The following is a 19,015-nucleotide window of genomic DNA, read 5'->3' as shown; positions in this document are numbered from 1 at the left end:
TGATTTAAAAAAACATCTGGACTGAGCATCTTATTCACGTCACATCTTTCTTAGGCTACGTTCACTCTGCAGGTCTTGATGCTCAAATCTGATTTTTTTGTCTGCTCGTTCACACGACAAATAAAATGCGACAGCAAACGCGCTCTAGTGTGAACGCTCAGAGCGGCTGCGTGCACAAAAGAAGACGTCACACACGACGCTCTGTTTAGACCCAGAGCAACAGGATGTGTGACTGATGGCCTTAATGTAAAGACTTCAGACTTCACGTTTCCCAGTTTTGCTTTAAGTTATAAAGTTTTGTTATTTACATTTGTCCTAATAATGATCCTTACTGCTGTTTCAGAGGAGCGCTGCTTCTAGCTGCAGATTTCTGTCAGAATCTGCAGATTATACAGTACAAAGAAAATGTTCACGTTTCTCCAACGCTGTCTTCCCAGCAGTTTCCCTGGATAGAAGCGTTCACCATGTCGGGCGCTGATAGTTGGCGTCTGTCTTGTGTCGGTGACGTAAAAGACGGATTTAATGCGACGTGACCGTCAAACAGCAGTCGCTTTCTAAAACATCAGATATGTATCGGATTCAGCACCACATACCAAAGTGACCCAGATCGGATTTGAAGATATCGGATTTGTGCCGTTCACACCGTCACACCATGATTGGATAGATGGTCGCAGAGGGTCAAAGAAGTCGGATTTGATGCGCTTTCCCCTGCAGTGTGAACGCAGCCTAAGACCTTTTTCACATCAGCAACTGATTGTCCAACTGTAAACAGACACACAGTTTAATTTGTCACCATGGAAAGACAGGAAAGAACAGTCTGGAGCATTGGATAATACAACATAAACCTCACAGAGTAGTAGAGTTACTGTACACATCCACATGGGTTTAGTAGTCAGAACCACACTACTCACAAAACCAGTGTTAGCTGTTTATCACTGCGACCCTGAAGCATCAACATGTGCATGTCATTATTAACATGTACAAAAATGACAGGCAGTCGAAACAGGAAGAGAGCGCTGAGCGGAAACTTTGTGTGGAGGAACACAGAGGTGTGGCAGCGAGCTCAACATCATGTTGTAGCGATGCTCAGACCGTCCACTCAGCTGACGCTCACATCAGCCACTTGTCCTTCTCTTTGTTGAAGTTCTCTGCCCACTGGCGTGTTAGCTCCAAGTAGTGGTCTGGTTGGTTAGGCTGATAATCTAGATACAAACGGGTCACAGTTTTCTTGGGCGTAGCCTTCTCTATTTGTGTGCCTTCGTGCCACTGGTTGAAGGACGTAATGGTGACGATTTCTGGACGGACAGACAAAGCTGCCTGCAGGGACGTCTCATAGTAACGTCCGTTAACACGGTTCCTGGTGTTATGGTTGTTCCACGGTCGAACGGCAGTATCCACGTACCCGGGACCAACGCTTGGGATGAACAGCAAATTGTTTGCGTCACAGAACACCTTGATGGCCTTCCAGTTCTGGTGAGACGAGCCAAACGAGAAGCCGTTCGAGGCAAAGTACGTGTACATGCCGTCAAAGCCGCTGGCTAGGATGTCGTATTTGTGACGTTCCTCGACAATGAGTGCAACAAAAATCCCATCGTAAGGCGTGCCTCTAACGCTGCGGGAGCCTTTAGCTGTCAGAAATTCTGCCCAGGACTCGGGCGGTGTCAGGTAGGAGTCGTAGATGTAAAACAGAGGCAGTACTCGCCCGGTGCTCGACTTGAATTTGTAGAAGGCGCCATGTTTTCCATACCTGAGAAAAATGAGACGTGTTAAGCTGCTGTATTCAGTTCAATTCAATCTGATTGATGCAGCGCCAAATCACAACTACACTCGCCTCAAGGTTCTTTATACTGAAAGGTAGATCCTAGAATAATACATACAGAGAAAAACCCAACAATCATATGACCCCTGTGAGCAGCACTTTGGCGACAGTGGGAAGGAAAAACTCCCTTTTAACAGGAAGAAACCTCCAGCAGAACCAGGCTCAGGGAGGGGCGGTTGATGTGATTTATAAGGAGGGCGGTGCCACCAAATGAACGAATCACAGCATGTTTCTGAAGCGTCTTTCTGGTTCACTTTGCAAATATATGTGAGCTGTCTAACATATAAACAGGACAGGAAATCAGACACTTCATGGGTCCTCTGGTCAGCTGATCCAGGGTCAGTACACCAGCCTAGACGCCTATTTTGTCCAAACCTTGTTGTGGCGGGGTGTGGTCTGCGGTGCCGCTGCAGGGGTGTCGGCGGCACCGCGACTTGCACGGCATCTGCAATCACGCCTCAAAAGTCAGTCAGCGCGCCTCTGTGCTGACTGTTTAATATTGTCGTTGTTCATGTGTATGTTTGTGTGCGAGCTGAAAAGCTGCAGCCGTGTTCGTAACAACAACTGTGAATAAAGAGGTAGATGCTGCAAAGCATGAACGTGCGGACGGGCCTGCGTCTGATGCCTACACTTTTTTCATGGTGTGTTTAACATGTTGGAGTCTAACACATCATGAGCTTTACTGACTCGAGTTTGTGTCCTAATATGCAGATGGTCATCGCAGCGGTTTTCACACAAATATCGGTGCCAATATTTTTGGGAAATCAAAAGTAAAGGATTTGTACCAATGATCTTATAATATTGCACTTTAAAAACTACTTTCTATGATGCTTGACTTCTGCAAACACTGCAGTACTATGAAACCGCAGAACAAAGGTTTGTTTCAGTCATTTTTAATCAGTTGAAGGAGCAGAAACCTGCTGATCTGTGACAGCACAGTCTGGGCATTTATATTTAATGACTTGTTCCTCATCTATCAGGGTTCATGTTCCATCACATGTGTGGGCTTTTAATGTTAGCACCAACTGACACAGACAGCTTGATCATTCAGAGGTAATGGGACTCACAGAAAAACAGCTTACTTGTCAATAATGTATTTGATGTTGTCATACATGCTCTGGTCCGTCCGGCCCTTGTATGGCTGTATGTGAAAAGCCACCTGTGCATGAACACATGACAATACAGACGTTACTGAAAAGCAGCACCTGAATCCACAAAGACCTGGGAAAGAATAGTTAAAGAGGTGAAAGTGTTTCTTTTCTGTTTCTTATGAACTGCCAGAAAAGAGGAAAGACTGAGTTAGTACCTGTAATCATGGCAGCGAGCTGCAGCATCTCTGCTGTCACTGCGTACCCTCTCTGCAGATACCACATCTTAAACGTGTGTTTGCCTAATTACCAAACTATTTAACATCATGCCAATGCTGTCTGCTGTCCTTGTTTGAAACATTGTAACTGTAGCTGTGCTGTGTTTGATGAACCATGAAAGATGTGCTTTGAACAGTAACAAGTAGCTGCAAAGAGCTGCTGATAAACAGAGGAAGTGTAGTTTGAGTTTAAGTCAGTGGGTAAGTTATTAGTAAAATGTTGGAAACATGCCTGATACATTTATCCTTCTTACAAAACTGCTTTGGTTTCACAAAGACACGACTACAGTGATTATTCTGAACCAGCTGTTTTACACTAATGTGTCACCACATGTGTTGAGCAAAGGAAACGTGAGGTGGACACAGTGAAGAAAGCTGGCAGAACAAAGTCTGAGCATGCTTTCATTCATGCAGAACATTACCTGCTGATAAACACACAGAAAGAAAAGCAGGGGAGTGTTTCCTCTGTTGTAGAGACAGAAGGATAGAGAACAGCAGGCAGAGCCCAAGTTTCTCTGGCTGCATGCTGAGCATGCTGGGACAGAGAGGGAGGAGCAGCAGACATGGCCTGGACCGTCACCACGTCTGCCAACACAATCAGGTGACTGAGTAACAGCTATAACCTAAACAGAGTATGTACCTCTCCACCATAGTGGTATAACTTCATGCCTTCACAGACAGCAGGGTGTTTTGTTCTGTGGCAGGAGTGTGAGCTGACTGATGGATGCTCTCTGTCAGCCTGAAACAACTGTGCTACGCTTGTTTTGCTGCAGGTCTCAAACAGCGAAGCAGGGAGAGAGCTGTCGAGCCGTGAACAGCCAACGCTCGCCGCCCACTCCATCTTTTAAAAAGAGGCTTCAAGGTCTTTGTAAACAGTTTCCATAGCAACGTGGTAGCGTTTGGCGCTCAAGCTCAGCTTGTCAACAATCTTGACTGGTTAGAAATGATGCCAGCGAGGCAAGACTGTATTCACTGTGGAAAGGGCTTTGTTTGCTCACATCAGCTTGTGCAGAGACACATCGGTGTCTCTGCAACAAGAAGAAATGTGAACGAGACAAAAGATGAAGCATGAAGGGCGTCTGCTGCCTGGAACTGTTGTCATTTTTGTAAACTTCCTTTGCCGTCCATCCCCAAAGTTTCTCAGTTGGATTTAGATCAGATCAAATCACTTTTATTGTCACATCACATGTGCAGGTACATTGGTACAACACATGTGAGTGAAATTCTTGTGTGCGAGCTTCACAAGCAACAGAGTTGTGCAAAATACAACAATGTAAACAAGCAAAATACAAGAATGGCTACATCTGAAACTAATAAATATATGTACAATATATAATAGTATATGCATTTCTGGATGTGTATACTAAATATTTTTCTACGTGTGTGTGTGTGTGTGTGTGTGTGTGTGTGTGTGTGTGTGTGTGTGTGTGTGTGTGTGCACATATTTTACAAATTAAATAGAGTAAACAATAAATAAAATATATAAAAATATACAGATCAGAGGAACATGCAGGATGGTCCCAAACAGTGATGTTATTCTCCTGCAAGTAGTCCCTCGTCCTGTGGGCATTGTGTACTGCAGCATTGTCCTGTTGAAAAACCCAATGATTACCACACAAAGCAGTGATAGTGTGGGAAGATGACTACGTTTCTCTTCTCTCCCTTTTCAGGATGAAGGTTGAACCTCTGCTTGATGGGTGCAGTGACTGCAGGGTGACAGAGGATGATATTCAGGCCAGCCTCAGAAACATCTTTCATTACTGCTTCGGTTGGGTCTTGGGTTTTGGGCAACGGCGGTCTTGTGACTCAGACAAACTACTGACTTTATTTTCAGTGTCGATTGCAAAGAACGTAAACTCAGCCCTGAGTCGTATCACAGGGTCCACGTCCTTGCAATCAGATAGATCCACATCCCCAACAAACTTTGTTGGGATGGTTCACAGTGTAGCGAACATTTTAAAGGACTTTACAAAGACCTTAGCTCCCCCTTTTGTAGATGGTGAGAGTCGCAGCTACAGCATTGTTGACTCGCCAAACTCTGAGGAAGATGACGACTTTAAACCAGAGTCTGCAGAGACTTTTAAAAGCACACAGACTCCAGCTTGTGTAGGTGAGGGAGATGTGGGTAGCGAGGGCAACAGTGATGCATTTCAAATCACTGATGTCCAAAATCTTGACCGTGAGAGTTCAGAGAGTGAAGAAAAATGTAGCGACGCCCCGCAGTGCTCGTCTGGGGCGCTTCCTGCGCCCGCAGAGACCGATACCTTTCTCACTTTGTGTCTTGCAAATTTAGTCGCTCACGTTTCTGAGAAAACACAAACAACTGCTGTAAAGCTGAATTTTCAGCAGATAGTGACTGATATAAGAGAGAAGATTGGGGGAGACTTGACTCCTCTAAAAACTGTAAAAAACTTGTACATCATAATGTACAAAGACCTGTGTCGCATATTTGGATCCAAATACGTGCTTCAGTTTGTGATGGAAAAGGGTGACGCGACTTTTGTAGCAGCCGTTGTGGAGCTATTAAAAGCAGAGCTAAAAGCATCGAGCGGCTCCGGTCACGCGCTGAGACGTTTAGAAAGTAACAAAAGCGTTTCTCCAGCCAGTGAGAACAAAACGCAACAATCTGCCAGTGAGGACAACGCACAAAATGGATCCACAGGTTCCCAGAAAGACAGGCCGAGAAACTGTGTCGTTAGGGCCCTCGCTTCTTTTTGTAGATCTTTGAGGAGGCTGTTCAGTTGCTGCATGAGCAGCAAGTCAGAAACAGAGTGATTATCTTCATAATTACTCAATGGATCCAGGTAAGTCAGTCCCAAGAGGTGGATTCTGTTCATGTGGACGTAGCGTTCACAGCGGGAGAAAACGCTGTGAACGCTACGTCCACATGAACAGAATCCACCTTCAGGTACCTTCATAATGTTACAACAGTTACAATCCTCTTTTCAGAACATTTGCAGCCGTTTCAGTGTTTGTAACAAACGCTGTTATTTAACACAGGTTGCGGCAGAAGACCTCCCCTCATCGAGCCCGGTTCTGCCAGAGGTTTCTTCCTGTTAAAGGGAGTTTTTCCTTCCCACCGTCGCCTTGTGCTTGCTCAGAGGGGGTGGTCTGATTGTCAGGGCTTTGTCCCCAAACTGCAGGGTCTTTAAAGGCCTTGCAGTATTGAGTAGACAGTCAGACCAAAGGACAGGGTTGCAAATCTGACTCCATCATATACGGATTTTGAAAGGAGGGTTGTAACAGCAGCGGCTCTGTGGGGCCTCTCATAGTGCAGACATGCACTTTGATCGGACACTCTAAATTACTCACAGAATTTGCTTCTTAATTTGGAAATAAAATGAGCAGAAAATGAAACAAATGTGTTTGTCAGATCATTTAATTGTTAAATGTGTATAATGGTTTGTAGTCTCATCAGTCACAATGTAGAGACAATCGCACAAACTCGATTTAGTCAGAGCACTTTGAGTTGGTTTTGTCATTGTAGGTTAAATGTAGATATTTATTCTAGATATTGGGCACAAAGGCGTCCTCAGCTCTGTAACAGAGAGGTGTTGGCTCAGTGTGAAGATGTCCTGATGACATCAGTACTTTTGATTCTAGCCTGACTGATCAAGTTCCAGTTAAAGGGTTTTGACTGTCTTGAGAGACGGCACATTGTAGACAGAGACATATTCATCATCCATCTGTCCATCCATCTTCTATTCATCCATCATCCCTCCATCCATCCGTCCATCCATCCATCCATCCTCCCTCCATCATCCCTTCTTCCATCCATCCGTCCATCATCCCTCCGTCATCCATCCATCATCCCTCCATCCATCCATCTTCTATTCATCCATCATCCCTCCGTCCATCCATCCATCCTCCCTCCATCCATCCACCCTTCCATCCATCCATCCATCATCCATCCGTCCATCCATCGATCCATCATCCCTCCCTCTATCCATCCATCCATCTTCTATTCATCCATCATCCCTCCATCCATCCGTCCATCCATCCATCCTCCCTCCATCATCCCTCCCTCCATCCATCCACCCTTCCATCCATCCATCCATCATCCATCCGTCCATCCATCGATCCATCATCCCTCCCTCTATCCATCCATCCATCTTCTATTCATCCATCATCCCTCCATCCATCCGTCCATCCATCCATCCTCCCTCCATCCATCCACCCTTCCATCCATCCATCCATCATCCCTCCATCCATCCGTCCATCCATCCATCCTCCCTCCATCCATCCACCCTTCCATCCATCCATCCATCATCCCTCCATCCATCCGTCCATCCATCCATCCTCCCTCCATCCATCCACCCTTCCATCCATCCATCCGTCCATCCATCGATCCATCATCCCTCCCTCTATCCATCCATCCATCTTCTATTCATCCATCATCCCTCCATCCATCCGTCCATCCTCCCTCCATCCTTCCGTCCATCCATCCATCCGACCTCCATCATCCCTCCGTCCATCCATCCATCATCCCTCCATCCATCCATCCTCCCTCCATCATCCCTCCGTCCATCCATCCATCATCCCTCCATCCATCCATCTTCTATTCATCCATCATCCCTCCATCCACCCGTCCATCCTCCATCATCCCTCCATCCATCCATCTTCTATTCATCCATCATCCCTCCATCCACCCGTCCATCCTCCATCATCCCTCCCTCCATCCATCCATCCGTCCATCCATCCATCCTCCCTCCATCATCCCTCCGTCCATCCATCCATCATCCCTCCATCCATCCATCCTCCCTCTATCATCCCTCCGTCCATCCATCCATCATCCCTCCATCCATCCATCTTCTATTCATCCATCATCCCTCCATCCATCCATCATCCCTACCTCCATCCATCCATCCGTCCATCCTCCCTCCATCCATCTGTCCATCATCCATCCATCCATCTTCTATTCATCCATCATCCCTCTGTCCATCCATCCATCCTCCCTCCATCATCCCTCCCTCCATCCATCTTCTATTCATCCATCATCCCTCCATCCACCCGTCCATCCATCCATCCTCCCTCCATCATCCCTCCCTCCATCCATCCGTCCATCCATCCTCCGTCCATCATCCCTCTCTCCATCCATCCGTCCATCATCCCTCTCTCCGTCCATCCATCCATCATCCCTCCATCCATCCATCTTCTATTCATCCATCATCCCTCCGTCCATCCATCCATCCTCCCTCCATCATCCCTCCCTCCATCCATCTTCTATTCATCCATCATCCTTCCCTCCATCCATCCGTCCATCCATCCTCCGTCCATCATCCCTCTCTCCATCCATCCGTCCATCATCCCTCCGTCCATCCATCCATCATCCCTCCATCCATCCATGCATTCACCCATCCATCATCCCTCCATCCATCTTCTATTCATCCATCATCCCTCCATCCATCCCTCCCTCCATCATCCCTCCCTCCATCCATCCGTCCATCTATCCATCATCCCTCCGTCCATCCATCCATCCTCCCTCCATCATCCCTCCCTCCCTACATCCATGTTCTATTCATTCATCATCCCTCCCTCCGTCCATGCATCCACCCATCCATCCTCCGCTTATCCAATTCAGTGCCGTGAGGGGATGGAAACTTTCCCATCTACCACATTCACACCACAATCACTAATGAACCAAACCCCACTAACTGCATGTGGGTTCTCTCCGGAGTACCTGAAGAGAACCCACACAGACACAGGGAGAACATTCTACACATAAAGGCCCAGCTCAGGGGATGGAGTCTAACTTGGGTGCTGATCACCTAAAGCATCCTATATTCTGCACAAGGCCATTTTTCTTATTGAGCCTTAACACTTCATGAAAAGCAGCTGTAGACTGTTTGTCAGTACAGCTTTTATTTTGCCGTTCCAGTTTCCAGACAGTGTCAATGCCAGCACTTTATTTAGCAACATAGCACCCAGCTCAATAGTTAGGAGGTTAGTTAGATTGTGTAACACTGGAGGGGATCCTGTGTCTGTAAAATGTCATTTCTGTGACACGTTCATATAGTGGCAGAGGGGCAGACAGTTTCCTGCTGCGTCTTTTTCATTGCATCACAGGACAAGCAGCTCCCAAACATATGCATATGACATGTGCAGAGAAAGCAAACACAGATAAACTTGTATTTTGTTAGCAGCAGCTCTGGAGCACTGAATCATGAAAGCATTAGTGCTCAGGTCAGCTGTGAGATACACACTGTTGTGTAAGTCTGACTAACACTCACAAAGAGACCCAGTTCTCAAACTAAGACTTCCATATAAGGAAGCATGAAAAGTAGACCAAGAGAAAGCTTTTCTGTCCTCCACACGGGGCTCTGCTCATTTTGCCACTGCTGTCTCGAGCACCTTCAACATTTAATGGCTTTATGGTATCTGACAGCCGCTAGTGCTAAAGGAGCTCTGACCTTGTTTCAGTTGGAGCTGAGAAAGAGAAAAGCTGAGACATGTCTGAGAGGTGAATGCCAGCCTCTGATGGCAGCGCAGTAAAGAGGAAGCTCCTTCAGTGACCTCCAGCACAATGCTTTGCAAGAAAGCTGCTAAAGGTGGACACAACAGACCTGAGGCAAAAAGACACAGCTGAGGACAACCTTGCTATGATGACACGCAAGGAGGAGATACAAGCATCTGGTGATGTTTGCCGAAAAGTCAACAAATGAAAACGAGCACTCGCTCATTAAACTCGTATGACAGCTGGACTGTAAATGGTAATGATGGCGAAGGAGGGCTTTAAGCAGCCGATGCACCCGAGATCATGCAGTTAAAGGTTAGGCTGTAGTTCTTATTTCTGTTAAAGTGTAAAAGCAAAGTTCAAGTGAAACGGCTCATTTTGTGCTTTCATTTGACTGATGTTGTCTAATACTGTTGCAGTGTAATGCTTCTCACTGCCAGCACTGGCTGCTTGCTGCTGGAACATTGTGGCACACTTTGGATGAGGAGGTCTACATCGCTGACAGTAACTCCTGAGAAAAGGAGGACGGACTCTTCATTTTGCTAATAAATAAATGCTACTGACTGCAAGCTATAATCACCAATACAATGTTCAGTAGTCTTTCAATTATGGACAGGCAGCAGTCAATATTAGAAAGCCTCGAAAGGACAAAATTATATACATGTTTTTTATATGTCGTTTGCACAAAAAACCAAAACAAACAAACAAATAAAGGACTAACTCTTCGTACAGTGCAATAAATTAATTTTCAATAAAAGCTGTAAATTTGTAGTCTCGGATAGATTTTACAGGTTATTATGGGTGAACATAGGCGCCAAACTCTGAAATGAATAAAGACTATATTTTGTTAAATCTCAATTGTGGGTCACGTAAAAGCCATGGCCACAATAAAACCTGATGACACTCCGCCTGTGTTGGGAGGGAGAACCTAACTAGGCCCTCTGACTGCAGAAAACATGCTTTTCACACACGGTTTACCTGCAAGCTACTGTTTGTGGAGTGAACGCTGAAAAACTGGACTTTCAAGAACAGACGGAGGGAAAACTGACGAGCACACTGAGGCAAACCTAGCAAACACAAAGCAGTTCACAGTGGTTCACATATATGCTTTGTGTAGGAATACCTCAAAGATCTTCAACAGCATGTTATAATATATATGATCAATGAATACACAAGTGAATTTTACTTTGTAATTCTCTGTTAGCACAGCAGGCTCATCCCCCAGTGTGCGAGCGTCTAAGAGCAGTATATGCAGTGACACGTTCACAGTGAAATACACAGTGTTGGGGAGTAACAGAGTACATGTACCGCCGTTACGTATTTAAAATACAAAATATGAGTAACTGTATTCAGTTACAGTTACTGTTTAAAAAGGTGGTATTCAGAATACAGTTACTTTGCTGAAATAAATGGATTACACAGCGGTCTTCTCCTGTTTCATATGTTCGGCTATGTCCTCTCTGTTTTTGGTTTCCACGCTGGTGGAAACCCAAACAAACACACATTAAGAGGCTCTAATGTCTGTGCCTCAGTCTCAGGCCCACGTCACCTCTACTCGCGGCCGCATAATGACGTGAAGAAACATTTTTTAAAATAATTATCCAAAAATGATTTAATATGAAGGCAACAGGCAGAGTGTTACAGGCATCGCCCTGAAGAGTGTAGCCTGATGGGCAGTGAAGCCCAGCTGTGAGTAAGCTGTTAAGACTCGACTGTACGCCGTGTTCCTGTTTCCTCTGAAACAATAAGCTCCGTATGAGCAGCCTTTCAACGCCTCTCTCTGTCTCTCACTAGCAAAGTTGACCCAGACAACAAAGTGAAGCTAGTTTTCGGCTACGAGCCGACACGAACCCGACGTATTAGTCAGAGGCCCCTTTACTACGGCTCGGAGCCGCGGACCTGATTTCTATACGAGATCACTGCAAAAATGGCGAGTAACCTTCAGTAATAGTAATAAATCACAGCAACAGTACATTCATGTAGCTGTAAAAAGCATGATAATATATTAAGTAATCCAAATTATTCAGAATCAGTTACTCTCATTGAGTAACGTAACAGAGTACGTTACAGAATACATTTTGGGGCATGTAATCTGTAATCTGTAGTGGAGTACATCATATCTTTATTCTCTTCCCCCTCCTGCCCCCCCCCCCCCCTCTTTCTTAAATAGATAACTATCATATCTGATATCATATCTCACAGTACAATAATATTGAATGGGTTGCATTGTTGTATTTTGTCATGTTTCTCAGGTCTTTGTCTGAATTTCTACGAACATTATTGCTAAGGATTGTCTTATTGCATTGGAGTATAATAATAATAATAATAAATATGTACACTTGGGTTTTAAGGGGTATTTATTATTTTCTTCTTTTTTTGGGTTGTATGGAAGCCCCAAACGCAATTTCATTGTTCTTGACAATGACAATAAATAAATAAATACTACTACTACATTTTAAAAGTAACCTTCCCAACACTGGAAATACCTAATCAACAAAATCAATGTCACAGCTGAATTCTTCACTCACACTGCGTTTCTGCAGATACTAGTTTGAGGTATTCGAGTATTTCAGTATATTCGATGTGTAACACCTGTTCTATGTTCAAGGTAACCGGAGTTGCTTTTGGCTCTTTGGCGAGTGACAGAATGCGGGCCATTAATGTTTGGGTACAAAAAGAAAACCTTTTAAAATAATCTGTCACTCTGACCACGCCCAATATTTCTGCACCTACAGACACTGAAATGTGTTTCTAAACCTTCTCAGCTGCATATACGTATATCTGTGTACGTATATGCAACTACGTAAATACTTAGAGTATGTAAGTACTCTTACTTTTAGCATGTTTGTCATTATTCTGTGCCTCCATATTTATAAAGCATGATATAAATCACATTATAGATACAGGACTTGTACAGTGTATCCTCAGCCTTGATACTTATCTGGAAGACTCTAAAAGACTCTAAAAGTCTTCTAAAGTCTTCTAGACTCTAACCCCTCTACACGTTCATCAATTCTTTTTATTAAGTGTTATCTTTCTGCTCTTCAGGTTGATGATGTCTAAATAATCACAAAGTCAAAGTGTGACCACAAAGCTGATTTTTAAGAGATTCAAATCAATACTGTTCTTAACATTAACAGTCAGGAAACACTGGCAAGCCATCTAGAAATTCAGTAAATCGTCAGAAAGGGGAAAACATACCGGTTGTCTCACCAGTTACCTTGATGCTGTGCCTGTGGGCAGCGTCCATAACGGTAGGAACGAGGTCCTCTGTGGGCTCCCCGTGGTCGTCCCCCACCCCTGGAGGATACCAGGACAAAACCAGCACTCCTTCAAAGACAGCAAAGCAAAAGGAAAGGAGGATGAAGACTGTACAGTTAGCTCTCACTGTAGTGAATGAGATTCAGACAAGCGAAAAACAGGCGATATCAGAACTTCCAGTCAGTGCTCCTGTAACAAACCCACAGCAGACCCGGGTGCACGTTCATGGTTTGCAGCATATTTTATTAATGCTTTGACGGTTGCTGTACATCCACACACAGAGCTGCAGCTCAACATAACAACAACCACTATCACAGCACCCGGTGCAATACTTAAGTCGGCAGGGCACGATTGCGGATGCCGTGCAGGTGTGTCCGCCTTCCCTGCACAGCACTGCAGGCAATGCCCCGCCACATACCCCCATTGCCCAACTGAGGCCAGGGAGCCATCCGGCCGAACCTACTCCCCTCCCTCCGTGAGCGGGAGAGGGAAAATCGGCCCGGAGCGACAGCGTCCCCACCCCTGGTCCAGCAACAGGGAGGTGTGAGTTCAGGTGCCAGCGCCGCTGGTCCGGTGGTTGGCCGTGTGCAAGCAGTCACCCCGCGGTGGCGGTGTGTGTCGTGAACGGCAACCTTGAGTTGTAATAAAGTATGCTGCCAAGCGTGAACATGCACCCGGGTCTGCTGTGGGTTTGTTACAGCGGTGCTGAAACCCAGGACGGGGACACAGCAGACCCGCGGGCCAGCCGGGGAAGGAGCTGACCCAGATGGTGGCAACATAGCAGGAGCAGGCGGCAGTGTTGTGGTGCTGGCAGGAAGAACTGGAGGACCTGGTTGAGCGCCGCACGCAGAGGATCGCGAGTCTGGCAGCTCAGATGCAGTCCTGGCCAACATGGCCGCCACCCCCACTGGTTGCGACCAGCCAGGACCTGCCACCGCACCCATCCCCACTCCTGGGGTGGGAGCGGCTTGTACCCGGCTGGGGCCTGCGCCTGTTCCTGCTCCCCGGAGGAGGGCCACCGAGCAACCACTGGGTCCACCAACAGCTTACCCAACTGCTCAGCCCGAGTTGGAGGTCAGTGCACGGAGAGCGCGGGAGGAACCTGCCAAGCCGTCGCAGGAAGAGGAGGCGGAGCGTGAGGATCCGTGCCTGCTGGTTGAGGAGGAGGAGAAAGGGGAGGAGCTGCGCGAGGGTTTGCGCCTGCTTGCAGAGGAGGTGCGTGAGGGTCCGCACCTGACAGAGGTGGAGGAGCTGCTCCTAGTGGTGTGCGATACTCCATATTTTGGTATCGATCCCATATCAAGTACATAAGGGCCAGTATCGCCGATACTCAATAAATAAGGTGGATACGCCATTGAATTGCTAAATCTCAATTTATTTTTATGACCTTAAGTGTTTTTTGTGATGTTTCCTTTTTCATTATTAAATAGTTAAAACCCAGGACATAATTAGGACAAAGTAGAAATTATTGTGGCTGCTCTGCGATGCCAGGGCAGGTGAGATGGACTCACCTGCACCGCGTCTACAATCACGCCTCTCTGGCTTAAAACCTGTGCTCTGCTTGTGTTGTTGTTGATGGTGATGTGTACGGCTGGCAGCGGGAGAGCTGCAGCAGAATGTACTGTAGCCGTGCCACACAGCCGTGTGATCATTGTAAGAATAAATGATGCTGTGAAGCATGAAAATGCCATCGGGTCTGCCGTGGCGGTTCAGTTATCTTTTTCTTTTTTTAATAAAAATGTTACAATAAATTGCGCAAACCAGTTAAAAAAATCTAAACAAGCACTGTTGAGAAACTATAATACAAAATTTACAATTAAAATTCTCAACAACAATAAGAGCTGATAAAAATATAAATAATATGTAAACAACTTAACAACCCCCAACGCGTCTAAGGCACGTCACGTGACAGCGCACCATCTAAACACAAGAGGTAGGAGGGGAGCAAAGTGTGCCTGCTCTGCGCTGACACAGGTGCAGCGAGTCGCTGGCTGTTTCGTCTTTGCCAAAACGACAGCACCGCAAACAAGAGCGGAACTTAAAGAATCGATCTCACCAGGCTAGTATCGATCCGCCAACTTGGCATTGGTATAATCGATATTTGGATCCGCCCACCACTAGCTGCTCCAGCCGGGAGCAGCGGAAGAGGAGGAGCCTGCTCGGCCGGAGGGCGTGCCGTGCGACTGCCCCGCCAAGTCTGAGGGCGGCATGCTGGCCAGACCGGCCTCATCTCCACCAGAGGCCGGCGCGCCAATTGATCCTACGTCAGCCCAGCCGCCTGTGAGCCGCGACCACCTGCCATGCGACCAACCTCCGGACCAGCTTCGCCAGCGCCGCTGGAGCCGCGGGCGACCACCTGAACTCACACCCCCCTGTCGCCGGACCTGGAGCTGGGGACGCCGACGGTCTCTCTCCCGCTCGCGGGGGGAGGGGATTAGGTTTGGCCGGATGGCTCCCTGGCCTCAGTCGGGCGATGGGGGTATGTGGCGGGCGTGGATTGCGGTTCCGTGTATCCGCAATCATGCCCCCCCGACTTAGACTACGTCCACACTAGCCCGGATAGATTTGAAAACGGCGTTTTCGTCTGAAAACGTTTGGCATCCACACAGTCGGCCCAAAACGCTTACGTTCCAGTCCTGCGCAAAAACGAGCGAGAATTAAAGAAAAGCTATCTGGAGCACGTACAAACTGATATTCATCTTTTTTAGGGCTGTCAAAATTGAGAGCAATCAAAACAACTGCCGTATAATGCACTCCGCTATCTTTGTTTAATTGGCCACATGACTGCATCACATGACCAACATGCGTCATCGTTTTCGAAAGTCTGCGTTTTCGTGTGTCCACACTGCGACGGGGCAGCTCCGTTTTGAAATGTGTGCGTTTTCGAGAGCGGCGTCTCGGGAGGCCAAAACGGAGAGAAAACGATGTGTTTTCGTTTAAAAACGCATTAGTGTGGACGTAGCCTTAAATATTGTACTGGGTCCTGTGTTCAGGTTGTTGGTTGTGTTGAGCTTGCAGCGGGTGTGCTGTGAACTGCAACCTTTGAGTTGTAATAAAGGGCGATCGTGGCTCAAGAGTTTGGAGTTCGTCTTGTGATCGGAAGGTTGCTGGTTCGAGCCCCGGCTCCGACAGTCTCGGTCCTTGTGTCCTTGGGCAAGACGCTTCACCCATTGCCTACTGGTGGTGGTCAGAGGGCCCGGTAGCGCCAGTGTCCGGCAGCCTCGCCTCTGTCAGTGCGCCCCAGGGTAGCTGTGGCTACAATGTAGTGTAGTGTAGCCACTGTATACACTATACACTGTAGTGATTGTGTATAGTGTAAAGCGCTTTGGGGTCCTTAGGACCAAGTAAAGCTTGCTTTACTTGGGGTCCTTGGGCAGACCTGGGTGCTGTGGGTTTGTTCCAGTTCCTTACTCATATGATATGATCACAAGTTTACAAACCTGGGGTCAACCATCCAAAGCAACGCACGGTGCACAAGAGAAATGAAGACGGTGGAGATTTGTGACAGAAGGAGAGCAGCGAGAGTGAAACAAGGTTTACCAGATGGAAGTGAGAGACTGTGGCACTGATGCAAATACAGGAGGCTCGCCTGAAGATGCTCAAATTTACACATGTTGGTTTGCTTTTTTTATTTTAATTAGAGGGAACTTTCTGTAATATTGATGAAACAATATTTACCATGTAAATCTCCTGATCAGACACTGGTGTTTTATCACCATCTCTAAGCAAACTTGTTATCTTGAAGTTTTGCATGTTTGCATAGAGTCAGTGTGTTCATCCATCCATGTGGAAGAGGCATTTTATTTAGAAAGTGCAGCCTGTGAACACGGTGCCCCTCTAACATACTCCCACAGCCCCACAGGACTAGTGCTGCAGACCAAACGGACCGAGATACGCGTGAATAAACCTGATCAGCAGCGTTATGGTGCATATTCATGCATAGTAAATGAAACTGCATTCTTCTAGTTCACCGTGAATAGAGGACAACACTGTTTTACTCTTCACAGCACTGGAAACTTTATATTTTACATTTAATCTGGATACTTTTAGTTATGATAGTTCAACATGAACATGCTTCGTTGCACTTAGCATTCAAAGAGCCGAGACTCTGTCACATACACACAGAGCCAATGTTGCAACAGTGCTTACCCGCTGCGGCCGCTTCTATCTGGGCCATGTGTGACTCTAGCACCTTCGGGTCCCTCGAGCTGTAGGGTCCCAGCTCGGGGTAGAAACTCGAGGCAATGTCATCCGGAGGCGTGTGCTTTCCTTGAGCATGGCTGGCTGCGATCTTTGGGTCCCAGTGTGGCACCAGCACGTGATCCCAGTGGATGTACTTGTTGTCCACGCTGGGAGAGCCGTACCACAGGTAGTAGAAGATGTGGACGTCGTAGAATATGCTGTACTCCCGGTCCGATCTGGTGAAAACCACCTTCGTGTCGCTGCTGCTCATGTGGAACTGACCTGGGGAAACCACCACGTCTTTCACATCCAGCCGCCTCCTCTCTGACCTCTCCCCGATGAAATCCATACCAGGAGCCAGGTCCGAAAAGCCGTCGCTGGGTTTCAGCGTCCTCAGGCCCATCATGGTCCCAAAAATGAAGAGCGTGAAGAGGAAAAGCGCCACCAGCGCTTTCCTGCGCAGCCGAGTCATCGTCGCTGTCCGTGGTTCTGCCGCAGGAAGAACACGCGATCCAGAAGCCAGCGAGGGGCCGACACTGGTTCTCCTCAACGCCAGCCAGCCATCCTCTCACAGCGTGAACGGGAACAGAGCGGAAACAGGAATGAACGCATTTAGGAGCAGCAGCTGGTGCGTAATGGAGTCTGCGGAACGAAGGATAGCCACTCTGCTTTCACTCCTCAAACCAGGACCCGGGGACATTTTGCTCGATGCTGCTGCAACAGAGCGCCTCCTGCTCGGCCATCACGCTCTCACTGGCGATTCACATCCTCTGCTCTCCGTAGCAAAAACACCGTTCCTCCGTCTCCACTGACAACACAAGCAGTCCGCTCACAGAGGAGCCTCGTTACCTTTGTATTGCATCCAGCCGATGCTCGGCGCTCTCCGCCTGCCTCTCTCTCCTCCGCCGAGCTCCTGCTGCTGCTCCTCCGGTCAGAGACGGGAAAGTGCTCCGGTTCTGTCCCCAAACCGTAAAACAATCAAAGAGAAAAACGAACCTTTTATTTGACTACACAAATAAAAGACGACAGAATGGAGCGTTTGTTTCTTCAGTACTAGCAGCACGGAGACGAGATCAAGCCCGACCGGAAAGACGTGTATGGGGGGCGACCAGTGGGCGACAGAAGCAGGAGGTGGAGCCAAATGATTCTTTACAATAAGAAGACATTTCTCCAGAGGAAGTGTGGCCTGTAGATGTGTTGGCACGTTTGTAGATATGAGCTACGTTTGGATAGAAAACACCTTTGTGAGGACTGATTAAAAATACTCCCAAAACACAATTTTTGCTTAACACAAAGGTTATACTGTACTCAGTTTGTAGTGTTGCTTGTGTAGTGCCGTGTGTCTGGGGCTCACAGTCCGAGCTTTCTCCAGAGGTCAGCTCCAGGATTGACATCTGGACCCGGCTAAGTGTGGCTAACACTGGAGCTCGGTGCAGGTGTGAGCAGTGCTCAGAATTTCAAATCGTTTCAGGCCACAAACACCTGACTGCTTATTAACGGTGCCATGGTCCCTGGAGCTCAGGCCCAGGGTTTCTTTTAGTTTTCTGAGCTTTCTCCTAAACACAGATGGTTAGTTGTTGCCTAATCTCCACTATCCCTAACAGGCAGTAACATATAAGGACTAAACACACGAACACGTGACTTGGCTCTAAGCTGTCAAGTTAAAACCCATTAAAAACAAATTACAGCAGCCACAAGTGTATAATGACCTCATCCTGCTCTCCCTGTCAGCAAAGCAGCAGCCTGGTGATCTGTGAATGAAAGCATGTCACTAAGTATTTTAAATAAATGTGGTATCTTGGAGGGAATATTGCTCCCAGTTGAACAAAATCCTTATTTTAGATGACCTGTCTCCAGGTTAGGGTTCAGCCTAACAGGTAGGCCCACTACGAGTTTCTGATGGGAGTGAAACATAAAGTTAGTAGTTAGTGTT

General features: G+C 47.1%; 1 protein-coding gene across 1 annotated transcript; it reads right to left on the bottom strand.

Moving 5' to 3' along the window:
* Positions 1–763: 763 nt before the first annotated feature.
* Positions 764–18,182, bottom strand: maneal (mannosidase endo-alpha like). The gene is made up of 4 exons (XM_080863881.1): positions 17,050–18,182; positions 12,860–12,969; positions 2,902–2,978; positions 764–1,747 (listed from the first exon to the last, which is right to left on the bottom strand). Exons 1-4 carry the CDS (start codon positions 17,552–17,554, stop codon positions 1,111–1,113), a joined length of 1,329 nt encoding a protein of 442 aa, XP_080720007.1. The 5' UTR covers positions 17,555–18,182; the 3' UTR covers positions 764–1,110.
* Between the last annotated feature and the right edge of the window lie 833 nt (positions 18,183–19,015).

This window comes from Rhamphochromis sp. 'chilingali' (genome assembly GCF_963969265.1).
Source record: "Rhamphochromis sp. 'chilingali' genome assembly, chromosome: 17".
NCBI classification, from domain to species: Eukaryota; Metazoa; Chordata; class Actinopteri; order Cichliformes; family Cichlidae; genus Rhamphochromis; species Rhamphochromis sp. 'chilingali'.
This window is presented reverse-complemented; position numbering and strand designations above follow the sequence as displayed.